This window comes from Anser cygnoides, chromosome 3 (assembly GCF_040182565.1).
Source record: "Anser cygnoides isolate HZ-2024a breed goose chromosome 3, Taihu_goose_T2T_genome, whole genome shotgun sequence".
Classification (NCBI taxonomy): domain Eukaryota; kingdom Metazoa; phylum Chordata; class Aves; order Anseriformes; family Anatidae; genus Anser; species Anser cygnoides.
The window spans coordinates 26,761,522-26,786,822 of record NC_089875.1 but is presented as its reverse complement, the minus strand read 5'-3'; the positions used below and the strand labels follow the sequence as shown (position 1 = coordinate 26,786,822).

The 25,301-nt window shown below is 37.0% G+C and overlaps 1 protein-coding gene across 10 annotated transcripts in view; it reads right to left on the bottom strand.

Moving 5' to 3' along the window:
- Nucleotides 1-25,301, bottom strand: part of EML4 (EMAP like 4) — a 157,956-nt gene that overhangs the window by 23,008 nt on the left and 109,647 nt on the right. For all 10 annotated transcript variants that reach the window (XM_048057788.2, XM_013173885.3, XM_066993764.1 and 7 more), the window contains 7 exons: nucleotides 14,366-14,489; nucleotides 9,425-9,574; nucleotides 7,849-7,918; nucleotides 6,484-6,594; nucleotides 4,421-4,516; nucleotides 2,080-2,214; nucleotides 1,704-1,839 (listed from right to left, as the gene is read on the bottom strand). In XM_048057788.2, the coding sequence (XP_047913745.1) occupies nucleotides 1,704-1,839; nucleotides 2,080-2,214; nucleotides 4,421-4,516; nucleotides 6,484-6,594; nucleotides 7,849-7,918; nucleotides 9,425-9,574; nucleotides 14,366-14,489 (822 nt within the window). The remainder of the gene's footprint in view (nucleotides 1-1,703; nucleotides 1,840-2,079; nucleotides 2,215-4,420; nucleotides 4,517-6,483; nucleotides 6,595-7,848; nucleotides 7,919-9,424; nucleotides 9,575-14,365; nucleotides 14,490-25,301) is intronic.

Sequence of the window (25,301 nt, the reverse complement as noted above, 5' to 3'; positions counted from 1 at the left end):
AATAAAGTAGCAGTGTACAACCAATAATTACAATTGCACTTCGGGCTATTAGTATTGCATTAGTACTGCAAACACAAGGTGGTAGTGTTTTCTTACAGGATAAAGGGATAAAACAAAAGGCCTCCCTTTTTCAAAAGAAACTTTTTTGAGATTGACTGCCCTAAAACTTGTGAAGGCAAGAACAATTGTTTGCAAAATACTTTAAATTTTCTGCTATCCAAGGGAACACAATTTTTTCAGATGCAAGGAAAACTGTCTTTAAGTGTCGAAAAATATTTAGCAAGCAATCATTAGAAAAGAATTAAAGTTATTTTGTTAAAAGAAGCTCAAAGACTTGTCTGAAGTCTCATGGGGATAAAAAAGGGGGAAAAAGTACATTATTTAAAGGAAAGGTTCCAGGACGCATGATTCTAATATCGACACTTGATGTTGTCTCACTTTAAAAATAATAAAACAGCATTTGGCATCTATCAATATAGTGGCCGACCCTGAGGAAAATACTTGAAAGAATGACAGAGAGGAAAATTGAATGACAAAACGTATTATAAGAAAATCTTTTGCATCCCAATTGTGTCTGTATTTGAAAAGAATTGCTGTAGAAAACTGTTTTAATAAAGCAAGATTCTGGGGCTTTGAAGATTTGCATACATACAAGCAGCAATCACAGGAAAACTCTAAACACCACCCAAATAAATGCCAACTTAATTAAGCTGACTATGCCTACAGCTTAAGTCAGTTCAAGTTGGCATGCTCTCACTTTGTGAAAAAGTTTGAGATAAGTCCTGTGACTAATTCTAATGTGATGAACCAACGAAAAGATCCCATATTCAGTTACACTGATGTAATAAATGTTCTATTTGTTAACTTTTAGGATTATACAGTAAAAGGCTATTTTGCATAAGAAGAATCTCAAAATTAAACATCAGCCAATTTGTTAAATTACTTTTCCATTGCAGTTAGCTTGAAAGAAAAAAAAAAGATCTACCTACAAAAACAGACTTACCTTTAAATATTTGCTTTTTACATGAATGTTTTCCTGGCATACCAATTTAAACCAGTGTGTTTGAAATAGCTGCCAAGTAAAATAAATTATCCTTGAATTTATAAGTTACCTTAGGGCTCAACTGTGCCAGGTCTGCATAAGCTTGGTAACAAATAGTTTTTTCTTTCTTTTCTACAAAACCTTTGCCATAAAGAGTAAGCTTAACTCAAAGTGCAAATAAAATGGGTTTTAAACTATATTTTATAGCCAGGACTTACGCACTGTCTTAACTAGATACTCTTATTTGCATAATTGGTATAGATGTAAACTACATTTTCCCTTCACGCACAAGTCCTCTTAACAATATTCTCCTGAGACCTAGCATAGTACAACATTAAGTCTTAAGAAGCAAATTTAGCCTGCACAGCCTTTTTCAAGTCACAGGATGAAAGGAAATCTGATTAACTTCACAATTTTAAAATGCAAAACATTTAAACTAGTTTTCATTCACTTCAGGCACAGTCTCATAAATTAATGATAAACTCTAGATTGTGTTTAAGTCACCAAATTCATGAGACCTGAAGGAATTTAGTACCAGTTGTTAATATAAGAAGTGTACGTGCACAGCCAAGTCTTTTTTCCCGTTACTTTTCTAATGCAATTCTTTATGTTTGTCTTCTACAGACAGTCTAATATGCAATTAACTGTGAATGTATCCTACCTTTGGGTCCTTTTCCTGGAGTAGATTCTACAGTAGTTTTGCCCCATATAAGTATTATCCCACCTGAGTCTCCAGTGAGCACATCACCATTTCCCAAAAAAGCCAAACACTGAACAAATTTGGGTTTTTCATATTTCTGAAACAAAATAAACAGAAGAAAGGGATAATTGCTTTATTCTAAGTAATTATAATAACATATCCATTCCCATATAACTCTGAAAACACAAAGAGAATTTAATCTTTTTTTTTTTTTTGGGTTGTCGTTTGTTTATCTCTCTGCTCAAACAGTATAAGGTGACAACAGAGCAAATTTGTAGATAGCATGAACAGATCATTCCACTGATTTAAAACTGACCTCATATCAAGACATTCTTACCCCAAATATCCCTTGCTTTCTTGATAATGAATTGCCACTCCAGGTCCAAAAAAATATATGAGATTTGCCACACGTTATTATGGTATTTGCATCAGTTGGATGGAATTCCACAGCAAGAACAACTTCATTTGTAGTCTGAAATAACAGAAATAATATTTATTCAGATGTTCATATTCTAATTTTACTAGAAACTCATGTAAAATCACAAGTTTCAGAACAAAGATAGGAGGAACTACACAGGATATTGTATGTATACAAAAATCCATAAGTGTTCCCTGCTAAGTTGACTGTCTGAATGACTGCACGTATCATTTAACTATTGCTTTTCCCCATATTCATAAGGTGTTTTTTTTTAATTGCTAATAAAACTTCATTAAAAAGTACAGTTTTAAACACATTCTAAATTGCAAAAGCTTTTGCTTTCTGTAATAGCTAAGACTTTGGCCATGTGAAGTGAATGAAATATTAAAAAGACTTTTTTGGGTTGAACACCCTGCTTAGTTTCTGTACTAGACTAATTTGTTATTCTGGGTAATAAAACTGTGATAGAAGCAACTCAGAAAATCCTAGCATACCAGGATTATATCCATCATTCTCTTTCTGAAATTCAATAAAAAAATCCTTCGGGTTCTTTCTTCCTCTCACGTTCTTTCCTCCTCAGGAAGAAAGAAGAAAAAAAAAAGCCCACACAAATCAAAACTCTGAAATACAGAGTCCCACCTTTATATTTTTACTGGCTGCATGTACTTTTACTGAATTATTAACACATCAGTGAATATTTTATCCCTCACCAATAAATTTTACAAACAAGCTAACCTGTCATTTATCTCACTACTAAAGTAAATTCAACTAAACTGTCAATGAAGATCATTTCCTGGAGGCAGTTATTGTACAAAACATTTAAGTAAATGCATCAATGTCCATTTATGTCTATGTGATTTAAGGACACACTTTCACGGAGTACACTTAAGTATTGTTGAATCAGCACCTGCAGGAGTACAGAAGCTTGGCCCTTTCCCACTCTACCATTTTTGGCTCACTTTAAGAAAACAACCTTCTTAAATTTCATTTTTTCTTGATGGCTGTATTCATTGAATTATGCTTCACACTCACATTTTCCTCGACATGAGTTGATCTACTGCATCCAAAAATCATATGGAAACTAAGGACTGAAAAATTTAACCTAATTCAGCTGAGAAAAGGCTTCTGTTTTGCACAGTAGGTCAAGGGAGGAAACTCCCTCCTCACAACAAACCCAGCTGTTGTCAAAGGTGCTTAAGATAGTATAAATTCAAGTCCTAAACATGAATAACTGAAGGGCAAGTTGTCCTTGCTAAATTGGTTTTAGCTGATTCTGAAATGCCAAGGAACTAACTCCCTGAAGAGTCAAAATACGATGTCAATAAAATAGGAAATATAAGGAATATTGCAAATAGTTTCATAATAAATATCAGCAAGGAAAAAAAATAAATTTAAAAAGCTGACACAGAATTATCATTAAAACTTATAGAATAGTGTATATTTATTATGAGTCAAAATGATTTAAGAAAAAATGGGTCCAAAAGTTCTGATCTTATTATTTGGAATTGCAAATTTGTAATCATATAGACATATATGCTTGTAGAGTCTTCTATTACTGACTCACGATTAAAAAATATTTTTTTAAAAAAATAGCTCCACATCCATATATCCGATGCTGTATATATATCAAGCAGATGCTTGATACTGTAAAAAGTTGAGCAACGTGTCAGAAAACATGGAGTTCAAAAGCAAATTATTACTGGATTGGATGTTTTCAGTGGTATAAACTTTACACCAAAAATGACTGCAACACCTCTGAACACCTCTCTCTGAACAGAAATTTCAAAGTTTATAAAGAAAACTGGAAAGCAGATCAGACTGCAATCTACAAAAGTACATATACCACGAATCAATGTCTGGAATTTGATTCAGACAAAAATGAAAATAAGGAATGTCTAGAAGCATGTGTGTGTTAGTGTGTGTATATATATATATAAAATTAACAATTACAGGTTGAACCATCACTTCAGCTCCTTAAAGTGTCCAGGATTTTTTTTTTTTTTTTTAATTAGGAAAATGTTAGAGAATTACTTTATTTGGATTGGTCCTTAGGGAAGAGTAAAATTTAATTATAAGTATTCCAGTATTCAAAACCCTTCCAGAACACAAATTAAGAATACATTTCTTTTGTGCCCTTATACAACCCAGCAGAATTACACAACTGTTTCCATGTAAAATCAAGTTTGTGTCTCACAAAATTATTATATTTTTGTGAATGAAAGCATCTGCACTTTAGAATAGGTATTTTTGCAATATTTACCTTTATTTCTGCTACTTTTGATTTCTTCTGCCAATCCCACACAGTGAGCATATGCTCATTAGAGTCATCAATTACGCACAAATGAGTACCAGAATCCTAAAGGAAAAAGAAATGAGGTGCTGAAAAAGAACTATTAAGCCCCCTTCAGAAAAGGGACATGGCAGTAATATTTAAAAGACACAAAAGTACAAATATAAATTTAGCAACTCCTTTTAAAGGGATTTCCTTTTTTCTTAGAGGTAAGACATATTTTTGCATAATCTCACCACATATCACCATGCTTCAAAAAATATTCTAGGAAAGCTTTAAAGATACCCAAATCTATCTCTCTCTCTTTTTTTTTTTTTCCTCCTTTCTTTCTTTCTCTTGTATTATTGTGCTAGTAGCATAAGTGTTTATTCCTTTTTCTAGTCTGCAAATACTTTGTTTTTCCTCAGGTCCCAGAACACACAGTTCTGCTTGTGGTTTTCTTTCTTAAATGTCACTGTCACATACACACAACTTTGCAATACTAACATTTTGAAAGGACATCTCTTTTTTTTTCCCCTCACAGAACGTTAAGTGCTAAGCAGTTTCATTACGTAGTTGGTAAAACTGGAGCGAGGGTAACACTTTCTGAATAAAAAGATGTTTACAGAAGCAAGAAGGCTGGCATCTTCTGTATTAAATAACTGAAATGTCTTATTTTAAAAAATTCTACAACAAAACAGAAAATGTAGCTATGTAGAATTAAAGGAATAGACAGAGATTCTTAGAACAAAAACATACTTATTCACAGCAACACATACTTGCACAAACCAGTTGTTTCAAGGACATTTGTAGAAAGTTTTGGTAGAGGCCTTATTTATTTTAAAGTTCATTCTTGCAGTTCAGCCTGCATTCTCTAACAAATTATGAAAATAGAGGTGGCTGAAATTTCTATTCCCAAATACTAACACTATTATGAGCAGCAATATGCAAACATACTTTCCAATTAAGTGGAAAAAAACCCTTGAGACAGTATTGGTGATATAAGCAGTTCTTGCATAGGTTAGTGGGATTATGTGATTAAAAACACAGTTCTAGATACTTCACATTCAACCTTCAGTCTAATAAAAGCTAGAATATAATGTTCAAAAGATTTCCTTAATGTTTTTTTTTAATTATTATTTTTAATTTTTATTATTAAGTGGTGGAACATGCATTTATTCATCTTAAAAGAAACTTGAGTTTAAAAATTTCCTGATTTGCTACGGCAATAGGAATCACAGTGTTTCTCTCACATCATTTTATTTATGCTACACCCTATCTATAAATAAGTTTATATCCTGGAAGTCAATATCTATACATGCAACAATCACAGTGTGGGTTTTCAAGAGGCCTGATACGTCTTAATGTTTTGGCAAAAGTGCAAAGGTAGCTTAAATATTAAAATACATGTTTTTTTACACAAAATAAACTCAGCAGCAGTTTTGACATTAGAATTTTATCAGTGCCAAACAACACATTTCTGTTTACTACTACTACTTCTGATAAATTTTGTGGGCTCAGTGACAAGACTTCTATTTTTTATTCTATGCAAAATTAAGAAGCATGAGTTGAATAAACTATACCTTATGAAAATGGCACAAGATTTTTATTTATTTATTTATTAAGTTTCCTGTTGGTGCATAAAAACCTACTCCAGTTGTGCAAGCAGAAAAGTTACCCTTTCCATTAAAACTCACTAAAATGTCTTCATGAACCTCAGTAACAAACTTGTTTTTAACATCTAAATAAACAAAAGCTCCCCTTCCCCACCAAACCCAGCACAGATTTCAATTTCTAGTCAAGGTATTTCTGTGTCTGCTTTTTATATATAGTGCTAGTTTGTTGCCACAACTTTACATCTGCAATTTCCTGTTTTTCCACCTCACTTGCTGTCAGCTGTTCTTATAAAGTATGCATAAACTTTACTGACACACTTTTAGTACCAAAGCAGGTCAGGTAGGCAATCGTATTCAGAAATCTCAGTTGAGAGACTTGCCAGTTGACACAGGGTCGGATAACTGAGGTAAAACACCAGGTAGCAGCACCTGTCTTACCGCTTTTGAAAAATCCAGGCACCCCACTCCACGCTCAAAAGTCCCCAGGCCAATAACCTGTAGCGTCACCAGGCTCACCGAGTCCCACACTCTAACATGGGGCTGCAAGGGCTGCGTAAAAGCAACAGGACAAATGGGTGTCACCAGTGGCAAAAGTGTCAAACACAGGCTTAAAGTTATGTCAAGCTACCCAAACTGCAAACTGTGGACTGAAATGCAGATGACCTCTGTTGATGCTGCTGCTGGATTGTATTTTGAACCACAAAAGGCAAGAGTCAAGACGGTTTCTGCCCACCACGTGCAAGCCGCATACATCAAGAAGGCATTTGGTAGCTGTGCAAATAAATCTCAGCCCAATTCAAACCATTGAACAAAAATAGAAGAGTCATCTTGCATTTCAAACCCCAGACCTAAAAATCTCACACAGCAATTGAAACAAGTGATCAAACCCTATTTTTCAAAACACAAAAGTATGCAAAAAATAATACTAAAAAAAAAAACCGCCAAAAAAACAATGCTGGTGCACTGAGTCATCTAACCATAACCAGCGAATTAAAACCTCCATGGCAATATTTCATCCAAGCGCTATCCCAAAGCAAGTTAGCTGCATAAATGTGAAACAATTATAAATGTAGTGGGAATTAAATTGTCTTAAGGACAGCATTTACCATTTAAAAAAAAAAATCGTAACATGATTAAACAAATGCTCAGTGGAAAATAAGACATTAAGTTAAACACCTGAGAAAAGGTTGTACTTAACATGTTTCTGCACTTCAGAGTGTCTGATTTTTTTTTTTCCCTCCATCTGTAAATTCAGGAAGATAATCTCATTATTCAAATTGTGATAGAGTTTAACAACAGCCAGGGACAAGAGCATTTAACTATGCTTGTCCTCAACTGAGCAAGTTTGTAGAGCAGCTTGGTACACCTTCCACAGACTCCCAAAGTTGGTTTCCTTTCCCATGAAGCCTTAGGAGTACACAGACCCACTGTACTGGGGACTTGCTTTCCTCTGGGAAGTTATTGAAAAATATGAGACAGAAATGATACGGCCTTATAAATCAATTACAAGGTCCAGATTTGCTTGCAGAATTAAAAATGAGTTTCTCAGATAAAAGACTATGAGCCTCTACTCTTTTTGATGTATGGTTGAGTGCTTCCATGGTACTATCTTTTGCTAGAGATACTACTGTTACCTTAGAAACAGCACAATATCTCAGTATATGCAATGTATTACAAAAATAACTACAAAAGAAGGTGATGATGAAATTAAAAAAAAACAACCACAAACACAAAAACAAAACAAAACAAAATATTCCTGATTTTCAGGACAAGACACTACTGCTCGACAGCTCTATTACTTACCCTTCCATCTTTATCCACTCCAGCTAACTGTCCTGTTGCAATTCTAATTTTGTCTGGATGAACTGCAAGACTAAGACAGACAGAAATATGACTTGCTTTTGCTGTCATTGGCCTTGAAAACTGAAAGTTTTTTTTTTGTTTGTTTTTCAACAGAAGCCCAGGAAAACACTTATGATCCTAGATCCCACTTTTAATGAGACAGCTTGAATGCGTTCCTTGACAGACCATTTCATGGCATATTGTACTGCAAAATCCTGATGGGTTGATCAGGTTTTTACAACGGCTGCAGGCACGCAACCAGGAGTGCCAGAAGAGCCACCTTCACATGTGCTCAGACAAATAAATCTCAGGTTTGCACTATACTGGGAGTCCACTGTAACAAAACAACAACGTCCCCTGTTGAACTTCCAAGACATTATTATTTGCCATGTTTATAAGCACTAGAGCATACTTCATGCCCAAATCAAGAGATAGCATGAACCTGAGCAAAAATGGTTGAAAAGATGGCTGAGGGCATGTGCACCCAGGAGTCAGGGCTTACTGCCTCTTGAATCTTGAAATGAGTTACTGATATAATTGTACTAATGAAAATCTCCAGTATGGTGCACTCTTAGCGTAAGTCAAAATCTGCTTTTGTTTTGAAGACCATGTGAAAAAACAGATACTGTAATTTCAAAGTCTATGTCCTCTTACTCCTACTTATTTTTTGACTAGCCTTCTCATTTGCTTTCTCTGTAATATTACAAAGGTGAAAAAAACAACAACAACAAAAAGAAACTGGCAAGGGGGAGCAGTGGAGGGGAGCTGAAGAAGTCAGAGTGATGAGCACCAAAATGTTTACAATTCAGTTGTGTTTCTTGAATGAACATGAAGAATACAAGACTAATAGCATTACTCCCATAGGAAGCAATTACAGTTATCAAAGCAGAGTCAGGAGAAAAGAGGTTTAGGGAGCAACTCCTTTCTTCCATTCAGGTACAGCAAGGAGTCTATATTTGCCTTAAAATCAAAGCCCTACGCTACTCTTAAGACTAACATTGTAAAGTGACGAACCTTTGCACCAACAACGATGTTCGCTTCAATTTTCCTGTTTTTATGTTTTGTTTTCAAGTGTCTCTCTCATATCTCAGATGGTCTTAATACTTGGATGGGGCATCCATTTAAAAAATGAGACAATTATTGCTTAGTCTTACATTTGGTTTTCTAATTCTCCTTTAAGTCTACACCTTTGCCATATTGCCTTTAAATCCCTGATCTAGAATTAAGCTGATGACCATTTTTAATTATTGGGACATCTATTTAGAATAATTTATACTGTCTCTAATCTGGAAATCCTACAGTATCTATGTATCGAATTTTATATTTAGACCAGAAAACCTAAGCTAATGTGGACTGTTATATTACCATTCATTTGTAAGGCACTTACTACAGTGATATCTACAGGGACTGATGAAACAGAAAATAACTACAATCATGATGACACTAAGGAGATCATAGATACAGTGAGAAAATTTTAAAAATAAATACATTCCTGAATTATGACACACACACACACACACAAATGTTTTATACTAACCATTTAACGCAGTCTGTATGACCCAGGTAGTGTCGCTGAGTTCTCTCCTCATAGTTAAATAGTACCACCACTGATGCTATGAAATATACAATTTCTCCGGTAGGAAGGAGGTAAACATTGGCTCGACAATCTCTTCCACGATACCCATATCTATACATTTATATATTTTTAGAGTCAAGGCTTTCATAATCACTGTATATCACACACAGAAAAATTCCAACAAATTTTGAAAGGATTCCTGGGGAGCTCTCATGCCATGAAGTGCCCTTTATGTTTTCCTGTGAAATTACAGCACAATTTCAGTAACAGTTTTAAAAAAATAAGAATATGATCAGACTTCAGAAAACCAATCCACTTAAAGTGATATTCATTGATGGAAAAATAAAAATATATAATGCACACTGAGGTAAAACAAATGTAGCTGTGTCACTTTATAAAAATCCTTAATATGAATTTTCATTAGGTAACAGCAAGACATCATGGTACAGGCTGTGTATCTTTTACAGTAACAGAGCTTGGGCAACTCTATGCCAGGGACCAGCATATTGGTTTTGTCTGACCTTTCAAAACAAGCGTGTGAAAATTCCTAACACCCTTCAGAAAAAGGCAAGCTTCAGCACAGCAGCTGCCAAGTCCAGGAAATAGTTCTTAAGAACATTTTAGAGTATTTTTAAAGCAAACAAATCTCAAAATGAACTGACACAGGGAAAAACCCAAAATACATAAAAGGGATGATTCTTGTAGAAAACCTGTATAACTACCATGACACTAACAACATTCAGAAGTTTTATATGCACTGCAATCAAAACATGGTTTAGCACTGATCAAATGTAACTGTATCTTGATATGACTTTGAAGCTGGTGTGATTTTCTTCATCTAGACTATTAATGTGGCTGTCTGCCTGTGTTTCAGTTTCAGGGTCACTGTTTACTACCAAAATCAACACTCAGACTTGGACAGCAGCTTTGAAGCCTTAAATACATATATATATATATATATATATATATATAAAAAATTTTCTCATTATGTCCTGCACTCTTCAGAGAGAGGTTCCCACTTTAGTACCAACTAATATACCTAGAACAGCAGGAGATGCCTTAAGCAACTTCAGGTAAAGGATTCCAAGGTCTTGGTTAATGAGATAGATAGGATGAAGTAAAAGACCAACACGAAGACAGCTGGATGGGTTAAGCTGGCCCTCTCATAATTAAAAGTAGGTGCAGTAGAGCAGGTTTTGGAGTATTTAAACCAAAATCTCCTTGCTTGACAGCCTGGCCTCTGTTCTCGGACAAGGACTACTTCTCTAACAAAAATACCACTCAATTCCACCCTCTACAACCAAAAAATGCCCCACAACATGAGTAGCAAATATAGGTCTTTCCTCTTTTGTAGTTCCTGAAACTACAGGGATGTAGTCCCTGTAGCCCATCAAACTACAAGACTACTGTACCACAAGAACACTTGCAAAATTAAACATGTTCATTAAATAATGTAAATAAATAGTGGTTCAAAGAGGGACACTGCATTCAGTTATCAATTAAGTCTTTTTAGAGTAAGGAAAAGAAAACAGATTTCTACCTTGCTGTCTTCCCTTTACTACAGAAGAACACAATGGCTCCTCTGAAGCTAAGCTTGCTTAACAAATGATGTGAAGAGAGATGCTGATACAACACAATGCTGAGAGCAGGAAAAAGGATGCTTCAGTTTCTCCTTTATCAGTATTTACCTTCACACTAAATTTTCCTCTCCTCTTTCAAACACCAGTGGAACAACAACAAAAAAAAACACCTCTAGAATGGACCTTTACAAAAGCAGAACAAATAAACCAGACCAGTGAACTTTCAGAAATGACGGGCTATAAACCAATGAAAATATTATTTCTATACAGAAGCATGAAGAACACTATTCTAAATAGCATCTCAGAGGAGAAAGGCAGATGCTGTTGATCTGCTGTATATAATAGGCAATGTATTGATAAGGATTTCTTGTGATCGTCATCTTTGAACATCCATCGTTTCATCTCAGACATTTACCATGTGAAGCTACGGTTACATATTTTGGCACCCTCTGTTAAGCTCTGGCATTCATGAGGTTGCAAAAAACAGTTTTGTTTTCTCAGTCCATTCCTTTCCTTCACCCTCCTACATAACAATGTACCAAAGAGTGGCTGCATTTTCTAGGAGCATGTAAAGCAACAACCTATTTTGTGAGAGAATTTTTTGCTTTCTTCATGCTCCATCCCAGGCATCTTGAGAAAAAACAAGAGGTGTTGCTGCTCCACAGCAGCTCTTTCCTTCTCCGCACTCTCAGAACAAGAGAGCAGAGATACATTAATACAATGATGGATCATCTCTCTGCAGGAGAAACAGCAATACAACTTTGATGCTTAATTTCCACTAAATTTCAATGTTTATCTTTCAGTAAGACATGTTTCAATAAGGCTGAAGGAAATTCAGTCTTAGTATTGTGAAGGTTTGGACTGTTTTGTCACCAAAAAAAATGATATACTTAACAGCTTTTAGTTTTGTTTGTTTGTTTGTTTTATTTTTAATATGGTAAAAATAGCCAAGGCCCCCATGGAAAGTGATCTGCTGTACAACAGCATTCAATAGTATCATTACCACTGACTTGAATTATTCTTAGAAAGAAGAGCACCAGTGTTAAAAATAAGCTTATAAAGGGAAGTCAGAAATTCCCTTGTAGAAACTGAGCTACTTTACACTGGAAGAAAGAGGCTAAAAAGTCACTGCCTATCAACAGCAGCACTGACAGTGATCTCTGTAGCTTCTAGAGCAGGCCATTTCCCTCTTAGTAGGAATGCCTGATATTCTTTAACCAGTTCTGAAATGCAGTAAGCCAGATTGCACTGCAAAGCAGGGATACTCAAACTAAATTTACAGGAAATCACTCAAGAACCAGAGATAGTCAGCTCAGATTTCCCCATGAACTATTTCATCTTGCCAAGCTGTTTACGTATTTCTTTAATTGTCAGTAATCTGCAGGGCAGACAAAAGCAAAGTGTGTTCTGTTGAATCTACAGTACCAGGTATCAGTCGTTGAAAACACCCACAGGACACAGCTCATCTAAAAAGAAAATTCCACCCCCACCTCCCCACACAACAACAAAGACCAAAAACCCTACCACACAATCTTTTGCCTCTGTTCTTGCCTTGAAGTTGTTTATCCTCATGGTTCATCAGCTAGCCTGTAAACAGCATCCTCCAGGATGGTAATATCAAAGGAAAGCCCAATTACAAACAACCATCCAGAAGGCAATTGCTGGAGAATTAAAAGGTCTTCAAAACAAAGCTTACCAGCTGAATTATTCAACACTCCATTAACCTTTCAGTTGCGAAACACTGACATTATTAAAATACTCTGTGAATCACTGGCCCCATACCTTGTTAATAAAGTGTACAATCTTCAATCTGCCATTACATTTGGCAGTTATGGCAGGCTTGCAGATTTCTCAGCTTTTCTAAGCCTGTACACAAAGTACATGATCTGCTGCTGGAACTTCATGTCTCCAAAACTGAAGGCCAATTTTGTTCAATGTCATATGGATCAGCAGTACTCCCTCAGAAATTTTACTGCTTTTTCCTCATTGTTTTCTTCAACATTATATCCAAAAGATATCCTATAGCCAGAAATATAGCAGTCTGATTTAGAATGACATTTCCTTAAACAGATTCCAAAAACATGTGGACAATTTGTTTAGACTAGATTTATTTCACTTTAATTAGCCCACAGCAGGAAACTGATTTAACCTGAACTTAAGGTCCTTGGACATTAAATAAATGTGTCCACATAGGGATTTGCACCTACTTAACTGAGGGTATGATTTCATGATCAGTTTTCATCAGTCCAAACTCCTCACTGCTGCTGAAACAGTAGGTTGGCCCTTCCTCTAGTGTGTTGATCCTAGCCCCTGCATGTTTGTGGGAAAAATCAAATTAATGAGTTGATCCCGCTGAAAGTTAACTCCACAAAAAAAGATTGCATTTCAGCCAGATCAGCAACTGACCCAACCCATTACTTCATGGTCATATGAGTGCCAGCATCAGCACCCAACAGTGGTGACAGTAGGAAAGAAGATCACCACAACTTTGCAAAGCCTGAGTAAGAGCTCAGTTTTCTTTCCAACCAGACTTTTAAAATAAAACATTCTTCTTTTATGGTCTAAGCTTTCACAATCTGTCTCCAAAGTTCAGAGGACGCTAGCTCCACAGCTGCTTTTTCACAACTGAATACACAATATCATTGATTTCAAACATCTAAAAGTTAATAAAAGCAGAGAAAATAATAGAGAAATCGTCTTTCCTTAACTGAGTAACAAAGGGTGGCTTAAAATACATGCCTTATGCACATACACGAATGGAGGTATGGGGAGACCCTGTCTGTACATATCCTGATATATGACAGCGCATCATCAACGTTTATAAAAATCTTCTTGCTTTCAGCAAGATCAGAAGGATCAAACCTGGGATTATTACACCAATTTGAGTGCTGTCTAGACCTGTTATTCTACTGGAGGACTAAAAAAATTATATAATCACAGCTTACAGGAAGAATCTGCAGAGATGAGAGGGGGGTGATGGGAAGACCCAAATGTGTGCAGAAGCATGTCTCTTATGAACTTCTGATCTACTAAGTCTGAAGAACTGCCGTCAGCCACATACCAACTCACTTCTTCATATGATATATTTGATTTATTTAATATATTTAATGTAAATGACTGTCCAAGAAATCAACCACTTCATTTCAGAGCCAAAACAGAAGTAGTGCAAAGAATTGCACTTATGTGCATAGTTTTTTTTTTCTCCTGTTAATATCCCCTCCCAAGTAAATTGTCACTGAACAGAGAAGACACAAGGCTGATACAGAGAAGAAAGGCATGGCAAGACAAAAAAAAAAAAAATAGTTACTGATATCAAGGATACACCCACTCCAGTTTTAACTTCTCAGGAGGCAGCTCTGTCCTAATATCATCATAATTTTCTACATCAGAAGGAATGAACATTGTGATTGGTCGACCCCGCATGAACATCTTGATATATTCTCCCTCTGTTGAAACAAAAAGTATATTAATCATATACAAGTTTACACAAGAAATGAGCACAAAAGAAACTAGTAATTAGCACAGAGATGCAAATAATATTTGTGATATAACAATTATTTTTGAAATGTGAACTTGGTTAAGGCTGAGACTTTTTTTTTTTTTTAACTGAACACTAAAACAACATGCACACACACACACACATAAACACAGGCACAGTAAGTGCTAGCTGAATTTAGGGTAACTCTCTGAATAGATTAGGCCTGTAACATTTTAGACATGTAAATTAAAGAGCAAAGGTAAATTTTAAATCTAAATTAAAATATGAAATCGAATAAATAAATTATCATGAAATCACAGGATATGATATTTCAGGTTGAACAGGGACCTCAGGACATCTTTAAGTCCTACTTCTGGCTCAAAGCAGGCTCAGCCACAAGGTCCAACAGGAACGCTCGGGATTTTGACTGGTTCAGTCTTGCCAAGCTCCAAGGATGGAGATAGCACAGCCTCTCTGGGCACCTTGCAGCCTGCCAGCACCCCCAAGGCCTTTCCCACAGAGTTGCTCTACCCCCAGCCCCTTTGTTCCCAGCCTGCATCCCTGCCAGGGGCTCTTCTTTCCCATGAGCAGGACTTGGCATTTGTTCTTGCTGTTTTGTGAAGTTACTGCAGGCCCACCACTCCTCCAGCCTGCCCATGTCCCCCGGTCTGCTGCCATCTGTAAATTTGCGTGCACTGTGTTGGCTGCTGCAGGTCACTGCAAAAGTTGTTTAACGGGACAGGTTCAGGACAGATCCCTGCAGACTCCACTTGTTACCTACTGGCCACAAGGTAGAGCAGGCCCCAAAACCCACAACCTCTGAGGCCAACCATCCAACTGTGTCTTTTACCCTCTGAGCTACCCACTCATCCAAACTAATAGCCCAACTAAGACACTTGAATGCTGCAAGAAAAAGCATCAAAAGCTTTGCTGATGAATACAATCTGAAATTTATGAACTAACTAATAAACTAACCTGAATTATGAATTTATTAAAATCATTTAAATTGTATCCCATTGCATATTGCTCCATATCCTAAAGGATGGAAGGATGCAACAGATGACTCCAGCTCTAACACTGTCTTCAGTTGTGACAAAAAAATATGCACATTTATCGAGGCATCTGTACACTTTACAAGTCTTTAGAAGTTCCTTTCCAATGAACATCAGATTTTTTTTCCACCAGAGAAAACTAATTACAGAGCAGCTCAGTGGCTTGGTCAAACACGATAGCTAGTCGCTGGAAGGTAACTCATCTAGATTTAAGGAACAGCTCTAACTAGTATATGAGGTCCTGTCCTACAAGAGTTTTCCTTCCACACTACGACAGAAATTATTTTTCTAACTTCAAAAGACCAAAAAAACCCCACCCACAAATAAAATCTTTGAAGGCTTTTAAGGGTCTTTACACTCCACCCATGCAGCAAACACAGCGTTGTGACACAGTTAAATCAGGCCTCGAATAAACAAGAATTAGTGCCAACACTTCCAACTCTACTGACACAGGAGCTGCATTTCAAAAAGCACTAATTAAGAGGGATCCAAGTATTTCTTTAATTTTGCATCGTGTTTTGTTTGTTTGTTTTTAAATCAGACTTCAGCTTCTTTAGTGACTAGTATCCATTGTTAATGTAACTAATATCACAAACCTTAAGTATTATAATACTCTGCTGTGAACCTTGAACTTTCTATTTTATTTTTTGGAGTAAGGACTTGAAAACCATAGCATAGAGAATTAAAGAGTTTCAAACCAAAGCATAAATAGTTGACTAAGACTGGATTAGAATAGTTGAGAATTAGCTCGAAAGTATGAAGAAATATCTAATCACATTTGACATTAATAATATTGAGCTCTAAAATTAAGATCTTTAAACAATTGTTTTTATATTTCTTTCAAAAGACAAACATGAGACAAACGTCCTGTAAATGTCCAGGTAATGCTTGTAAATATTTCCTGAATTAAGCTGTAAGATTATTATACAGATTGTATGAAAGTGGAATCTACGTTTTGCATCTGAAATATCTAAAATTGAAATTATGTGAAACTCAGACTTATTCTGATTGAATTCTAGATTGAACACAAGTAGTTTATGTCAAATTTGGATTATCTAAAAAGGCAAGAGAAAGCAGGTAATTTCAGTGATGACAGCAAAAATAGTCTCTTGCATATCAAAATATTTTAGAAGATGTAAAGATTGATAAATAATCAAAGCTGTGACTAAGATCAGAAACATATTCACCAAGCTTAAGCTAGGGTCCCTACCCTCTCTCAGTTTGAAATAGATCACAGAAACATATTTTCTTAAGTCTTACCTACAGTCAGAAGAGAATGCGAGGGGAAAAACCTGTGACTATTTTACTGTACCAAAGATACAAAACAGTGTTGCACAGAAATATACACTAGAAACATACACTGTATTTATATTCCAAGTATTTCACTCATTCCAATGGAATGCTTTTAATTAGGTCAACGAATCCGTGTACCTGAACACAAGCTAGTTAAAAGTACTCTATCACACGCACAATATTTACTCTGAAGATTTAACAAAACAGAAGGCTTAATTTATCAAAACCTTTCTGTTTTTTGCTCTTAGTGCATAGTAATTTTAATTTCTTGATGTTTAATGATTTCTATAAAACTTTTTTTTTTTTTAATTAACTGATGAAGTAGATCCCAGTTTATCAAATTTATGGAGTTCCCTGCCTTAAAGGATATGATTAGTGTGACTCATTTTCTACTTCTAGCATGCTCAAATCAACCTTCCGAGACCAAGAACTAATTTTACTTGAATTTTGTATCTCTCTTGATCCTGGTAGTGGGTTTACTCTGCCCTGGAGGAAATAGAAGTGAATTTCCCTGTGAGAGTCCAAATAAAACTGAAAGCCACTGAAAAGAAATAAATAGATCGATCACATGCTAAAAGAAATACTTCTTGTGCAGAAATTGCAATAATGGAACATGGTAAAACTAGCACAAGCATAAAGGTTTTTCCTTATTTTGGATATTAATACAATGAAAGTTGAGCCATTTAAGTATCAAAGGAACAAATACAAAGAAGATGAAAAACAGTTGTCCCATTTCTTTCTAAGAACAAACACAGATCCTTTGAACAAGAACCCTGTAAGTCTGTCCATTGACAACAGTAGAAAACTTGCCTCAGATCAAATATCAAAGAACAAAGAACAAAGAAAATCACTTCCCAGTAGATAATTTAGAAACAATAGTTGTTTTACCAAATGTGCACTGCTTAATTACATTGCTGAGAAAAGAAAAGTCTGTGTTGTAACTAGTCTGACAGAAATTTTTAGATGACTATTCCAAATTAGAAGTATGTCTCATTTTTTCCATGAAAATATTTTATAGTATGTATTTTATAAAGAAAACAATTTTTACCAAACCCAAGGGTAATCTATCAATAACGGCCTTTCTGCTAAAATCTGGTGCTCTTGCTCTTAAAACATGATGTAACCTGAAGGTATTTGAAAAAGACCACCCACTTCTGCAATTCAAATTCTCAGTTTAGCACTCATCTTGGCACTTCTAGTTCTGTAAGATCAGTGCAAAATGATGCCCCGAATTTAGGTTCAAATTTCTTATTGCTGCTTAGAACAGCGGAGACAAGCTGCAACTGAAATGCGTATGGATGGAGGCAGTTGCACCTGTTGGACCCTATGGACAAGAGAGTCTAAGAAGAATTTAGTCAGGTCTTTGGTCAGAAGATAAGAGGTCTTGTGGAGCCTGGAGAAAAGACTGCAGTGCTGTCAGATACAAGTCAGCTCTCTGAACTGCCCTGTTAAAGAAAGAACATTTTTGGCTTTTATTAGTTAGCTGTGTGTATTCAAGACTACCTTTGAACGTACATGTTTAACACACTTGTTAGAGAGACATAGATTAGGTATAACTTGATTAAGCCTCTCCCTACAGAAGAAGGAGGATGAAAAAAGCAGACAGACAACCCACTGAAAGGTTTTTGTCTAAGACTGTAAATTTCCTTTCTTCAGAATAACCTGTAGGGCAGATATAATATTAATGTAAAAATCTTTTGAAATTCTAGAGATGATGGCAGCATATCAACAAAACCATTCTTCAACAGAAACTAATTGCCTAAGGCCAAATTCTTGTAAATGCAAGTTAAGAAAACCAGAGATTTAACTCTTTCATATCCTACCAGCTCAACTGCGTACTCAAGAGCATCACACTGTTTCTTTCCTGTATTCTCGCTATTTCCAGATACAGAGCACCATGTCAGATTCTTTTTTCCTCACTTCACCTTTGGAAGTAAAGGGTCTTTGCCATCGCATAATAGAAATGTGGGAAAGTGGGTATTAGGGGGAGAGAAAGAAGTTATAAGGAACTTTGAGGGAAAAAAATAATAATCCAACACTTCTCTTATCCAGCAGCCTGAAAATGACAGGTATCAAACTAAAAATTCTCTGCTCCAGGTGAAAAGATGTTCAGACCCCTCTACCCAATGTGCAGAAGCATTTTGGGGGCAGGGGGAGCAGAAGAGGACACCTGAAATGACCTTTGCGCTCAATAAATCAACCTGCAACCACAGATGTCCCATAAATCCTTTCAAATATGGATCAAATGCACCTAAAAAACACAGTTACAGCTCTGCAGGCAGCACACCCAGGTGCTGTGGATTATCCACACCAGACAAAGAACAGCTCAAGCACGGAGCTGCTACAAAAGGCCGCATCACGTGGATGCAGCACTCTGGCTTCAAGGGCCAACACTTCACTGGGAACAGCTGGAGCTGCTTTTGTGAAGCTTTGAGCTCAAATTCACAGCCCTTGCCAGACTCTGCTTGGCTCCGCAATAATTCACCTCTGGAGCCTCAACAATGTCTTTGCACAAGTGCCAGGGGACAGAGGACCAGCGCTCCCAGTTTTTGCTCACAGGCTCAGCTCAGGCATATGAGCCTCACGTGGGAGCCCTCTTGCTGTGCTGGACCAAGCAGACTCCACACGGGCCCCTGTGGGATCCCCAGAGGTGCGGGGAAATTAGTAACTCAGCCCCAAAGATGCAAGAAGGCTTGATCCAACACACAAAGGTGCTCAGGCAGAGCGATGCAAAGACAGAGCCCTGCAACTCCACAGAGAGAGCAGACCTAAAGCTGTGCTGTCAGCCCACGAGGCTCTGCAAAGCCACATCAGGAGCTGGAGCTGCCTCCACAGCCAAGGCCAGCCCTGCCAGTGACATGAGCCCTGTGCCACCCTGTATGACATGTCTCCTTGTGCCCTCCCCATCTCCTCTGCTCTGGTTTTTACACTCAGGGTGCTCCAGCACTCGCTTCAGAAAGCATGGTCAGGCTGTTTACTTTTTTGTGTGGTAGCACGGCTGCTAACTTCAGCACAGGTATCTGCTGTCTAAAAGTACATCAGGTGAGAATGAAAACCACAATCATGCTCTCCCTCACAGCCTTCCTTTTGCAAAAGTCAAAATATTCTGTTCTTTAACTGTCCTTTTGCATGGCGAGCGTTAAGTCTGTTACCATGTGGCCACAAAATTTACCTTTTAGGAATGTGGGTGGCAATAACTGCATGCAGTGTTACAGAGGAGAACCTACCAGGGTTTTGATGCGTTATTTTTTCCATAAGGCTGTGCGCCTCTATTAGAATTACTTCTGGTACATCCTGGGATTGCATTTATATTTTCATAGTAAGTGGTTCAGTCTTTGCATGATTAACTAGCACATTAGAGCCCTCTTCCTCATCGTTTCATTTTGGCAGACAACCTAACAGGCTTTTACAGCTAAAATGTTGCTAGCAACTCCTGCATATGTGATCCTGCACTTTGAATAATTTAATTTTGTCTTATACTAATCCAGGGCTCAGGAACATCTAGGTCTTACTGTATTAAACTGCCAGCCTCTACCGTATCAGTTTGGTTGCTCAGCTTCACATCATCAGTGAAATTTCCTCCATGCTCCTACTTTCCTGTGCTAAGTTCATTAGTGTAAACACTAAGCCAAATAGGTCCCAGCAGGCTGCAAACAGACTTTTGCAACCAGAGTATCTACTCTACTGAGGGTTCTCTGAAAGTTTATGGCCTGCTAGAAAAGAGAGGAATAAATACCTTGATGAAACAATGTTCTGCTGCTGAGAGAGAACCTGAGAAGCCTGCCTGATCTGCAAGCAAACAAGTGCATCTCCACTGACAGGCACTGTAAACCAGTGAATTTACCTGGCATGCAGGGAAACTTGGTAAAACATGCAAGATATGGCAATACAAGCTATCTGAAAGGTTGAAATCAGTGCTTATATGAAGTCAGAACAGGAAGACTCATGCAATTACACTTAAGCAATTTATTACTTTGTGAATCATATTCTTGGGGGAATATGGAAGGTTTTCAGATGAAAATAAGTCAGAAAATGAGTGGGAACTGAAAAACAGGAGAAAAAAGATCAAAGAGATCTTTGTAGATTAACTAAGAAATATCTACAGAAAAGAGCAATTCAGGAGGCATCTTTATATCCTTCAGAAATTTGAAGAGTGACATAACTAAACCAAAATCCTGACCTACAAAAAACATGCCTCTAAATGAAATCATCAAGGAACATACAGTAGTTTCCTAGAAGGGTGTGAGATGCCCTACCTCTTACTGATTTTTACAAGAAAACTGGAGAAAATGTTAGAAGAACAAATTTTATATCACTATTCCTCATTACTTAGGCAGACTCTGAGGTAGCCCTGCAAGTCTATGCTGTAATTAACTGCTCTTTGGCTAGCAAGGCTACGCATAATAGGAAGTCTAATGAGCATACAGCTGCTTTTTTATTTATGTATGCATGTGTACGTATACATACATACACCTAGTAGATAAATAGTGGATAAATAAAATTAATTGTTCATCTAAGTTTAATTATTAAAAAAATCATTAATATGATCCTGTCATGCAAACTATTAATGACTATTTTTCAATAATGCCAATGGGAGAACAACAGGAACTGATGAATCAAAAACCCACATCTCAAAACCTGCAGCTCAGATCTACTTGTGTTTATCATCTGAATCTTAACCTCAAAGCAAATTACAAGCAAACGAAAAACCTCAAACATCTCCAACTAGCTTGGCCAAGAAGAACTCTCTAATAATATGCAATAAACCACCATATCCAGAGTATATTTATTAATCTGTCTTCACGTTCTAGCTGCATGACCAGTGAAGATATGCTTTTTAATACTACAAATAGCTTCTCTCTCACAAGCTTTCTGCTTTCAGGCCTGTGTCATTAAGAATCTAGATAGTAACAACAGTTACCGTTTAATATTAAACTTGAATTATTGCAATGTAAACTAGCTTTTTTATGTAAAAATAAAAGTCTGACAAAAAGCAATACTGAACAGAAATATTCTCAATAAAACTGAATCTAAATGACTCCTGCTTAAAAAATAAAATCCTGACTTCTTCAGGAACCAATGATAAAAACTCCCAAATACTTCAATGCAAATTTGTTTTTCTGACAATATCTATGGTTTTTAATAACAAGCAATGTGCCTGCATGAGAGCCAGCAGCTCAATAATAACGAGATAGACTGGGTATCTATTTGCCCTCAGATACGTGAACACCTTCAACAAGCATCTGACAGAAAACCCATGTGTCTGACTGATAGCAAAACTGTTCTGAAGTAGCTACTGGATTTTGCACTCTCTGTGAACAGAACACACTGTCAGCAGGGTAAATATTTCCATTGTGGGCTTCATCATTGCCTCATTCTGGGAAGCTAGAACTATAGCGCAGTTAAAACTAACAGAAGAAAAAGCACTGGAAACTAATAAAGCACAATCTAAAAAGAAACAAACTTAGGAATGCAGTGAATGTTTTTCATTAGTGTCCTTTTAAGTAAGCACCTGCTTGTTCCATCCATAACTTTATTGGATTTTTACAGAATTTTAGTACCTCCTAGTATTGGATTTTATTGCAAAAAAATGTCCTGGTTTGGAAGGATAAACAAACAAATCTTGAAAAATAAGCTAAAAAAAGTAAACCCGAAAACCTCTCCAGCGTACGTAAAGAAGTGTGTCTAATCCTTTGCTCATGGGACTGGCATCACAAAAGGGTTCCTGCATTACATCTGCTTCAGCATAAGCCCAGATGCACAGAGCTCAGGACTAACCTTAATGTGGAGCAGGTGCAGCTCAACCCACGTGAGAGAGAGAGGCACCGAGGGAGCAAAATCGGGTGCTGCAACAGAAGGTATGTGACCAATACCAGTAACACACATGGCCTCAGCATGCTGCTATGTAGAAGAAACTCTCAAGTGATTGCCCACGAGGCAGCTGCAGGCTGTGGTCCCCAAGGCTGTGGCTGCTGGCAGGAAGAGAGAAGTGCCCAGGTCTTGGTGATGTTCACTTGCAACACCTGCAGTACACGCTCTGTGGGACTCCATGCTGCAGCAGATTCAGACATAACTAATGCCCTTCATCTATTGAAGCTCACCTAAGATTAAATCTCACTTTCTCCTCATGCCTTTCCTTTTCATAGCTAATACGTCAATAGGAATCACACTGAACATACACAGATGTTCGTGACACAGATAATATTGCACCATTTTATGATGCCAGATAAATAAGATTCTGAGAACTGTGTAAAAACGCATTCTGCTAAATTTTGTGGCACTCTACTGTAGTGATACATTTCAAAAAAAAGGCAGAAAAAAAAGCAAAAGTGATTCCAGGATGTTCATAGCTACACAGAATAGTCATCTTCCATCCCATTATTCCATGCAAATGTCTTCTGCTATGATAATTTGTGTTTGCATAAAGACATCGAAGTACTTTTTTGTAGATTTGCTTTGAAGCCCAGCAGTTTGCACACCAGCAGCCCTCCCCAGAGACCCCTTCACGCAACTGCTAGGAAGCGCTTTGACACAATCATTAGCGCAGGAGGCGTGTGCTGAGGGCATATGCAGTGGTTCATGTACAGCCCAGGGGAGTTGCTTTCTCTTAATTAACAGCGTGCTGAAGACTGCTCACCTTTAGAGGCAAAAGCTGACAAGCCACAAAGGAGTGTTAGAGCAGCTTTTCTTGCCTTTGGGTTGCAGAATGTGGAGGTCCTGCAGAAACAGCATCAGCAAAGGCTACCTGCCATCCTATCCTGCTCAAGACAACTCTGTCCAGCTGCAAAGGATCTACCTTCAGAAACCATGTTAATTGTCTGAGCAACTCTTTCTGATCAGCTGGGTCAAATTGCAAATGGTAATTGGATATTTATAGGAAAACTATCTAGTAGAAAATAGACTAAACCCACCTGCCCAGGATGTTGCACTGCAGAGAACTGGCTGAGTTATTTCTAAGCTGATACTGGAGAAAGGTAGGGAAAAAACTCTCTGCAACTATACTAACAGGTTAGCTAGCAGGTGGTTACTTCTGTAGTAGTAAACAAAACAAAACCTAACACACAACCCAACACAGGCACATAGAAAAAGCTGTCATAAAATACACACACACACAGAGCTGTCACATAAAATACATTCGCTGGCCCATATTAAAAAAACAATCAATCAAAAAAAGCCTTTGTAGGTAGAATCCTAATTGCAACTTTGCCAGAGTTAAAGGCAGAATGATGTCCTGACACTACATGTTTTTAAAATGTTAGTAAATGCATTTTCTGTGACAAGAATTTCTCCCCATCTCCATTATACATAAGGCCACTCATCCACATCATCTTCTTCTTTCATACCAGCCAGGCTCAGAACAGACTAAGGCATGACACATGTGGAAAGGCACCCGTTCATCATTCAGTGAAAGCTCACATCCTCTGCAGCAATGTAATAGATAGCAGGGAAACATTGAGGCCACATAAGTTAGAGCCACCAGGAGGCGAGAACCAAAAGACAGCCTGTTCTTGGTGGGACACACAGAATTGTACAAGCACATTGTAAGGAAAGAATTAGTATTAAAGGCATTTTAGCTGTATGCAATTTGGTATTGTGAAAAGTTGAGTTTGGTAGAAAGGGCATTTTTAATTTAAAATTTTGATTAATTCTTGCAAACCTAAATTGCAGCTGATCTGGGTGCTACTGCAACTAGCTTTCTTTTTACAGTAACCACTGCTGCACATATATACTCTTCTACAGCTGGCATAAAGATCCCTGGCATAAAGCAACAGTTTGTTGTTCCTGAAGCTTATGCATCCCTTTTTACCCCTAATCTTTTCAAATGATGTTTCTGATAAAAATCAATTTAGAATATTTTTAAATCTGTAATTTCTCTGTAAATTAGAAAAAAAAAAAGTTATTGGATCCAAGTGATTTTTGCTCATTACAATTCATATGTTAGCTTCCAAAAATTTGAGTTTGTTTTTTTTTTTAAAGAAAATCCAAAGATCAAAAGTAATCAAAATGTAATGTAATCTTGCTTACAGCACAGAATTTGGAGACTACAGATCTGTTAACTAGCAGCAAAAAGTATGAGACAGAACCTCTGTGTATATATGTTGTGCACAGCATGCATTTGGATAACATGCTTTAGTTTTGAAACTGCATGCTTCAGTACAGTTTGCAGGACATAAAAGCAGAGTAGTTTTGCGACACAAGAAGTACATTTCTTTTGTTGCCATGTTCCACCATATTCAGGGAGACCACTCCTATTCTTGTCTGAACAAGCCAGCAGTAGCAGGTAGCCACAGAATGCAAGATTGATCGGTGCAAAGACAAACACTTTAGGAGAGACTCATTTCTCATGTTAGGAAACTATATTAAAGACTTCAGTCTCTGTTCTTTTCTCATCAGTGTGTGTATGTTGTAATATTGGCAAGACAGAAAGCTGAGAT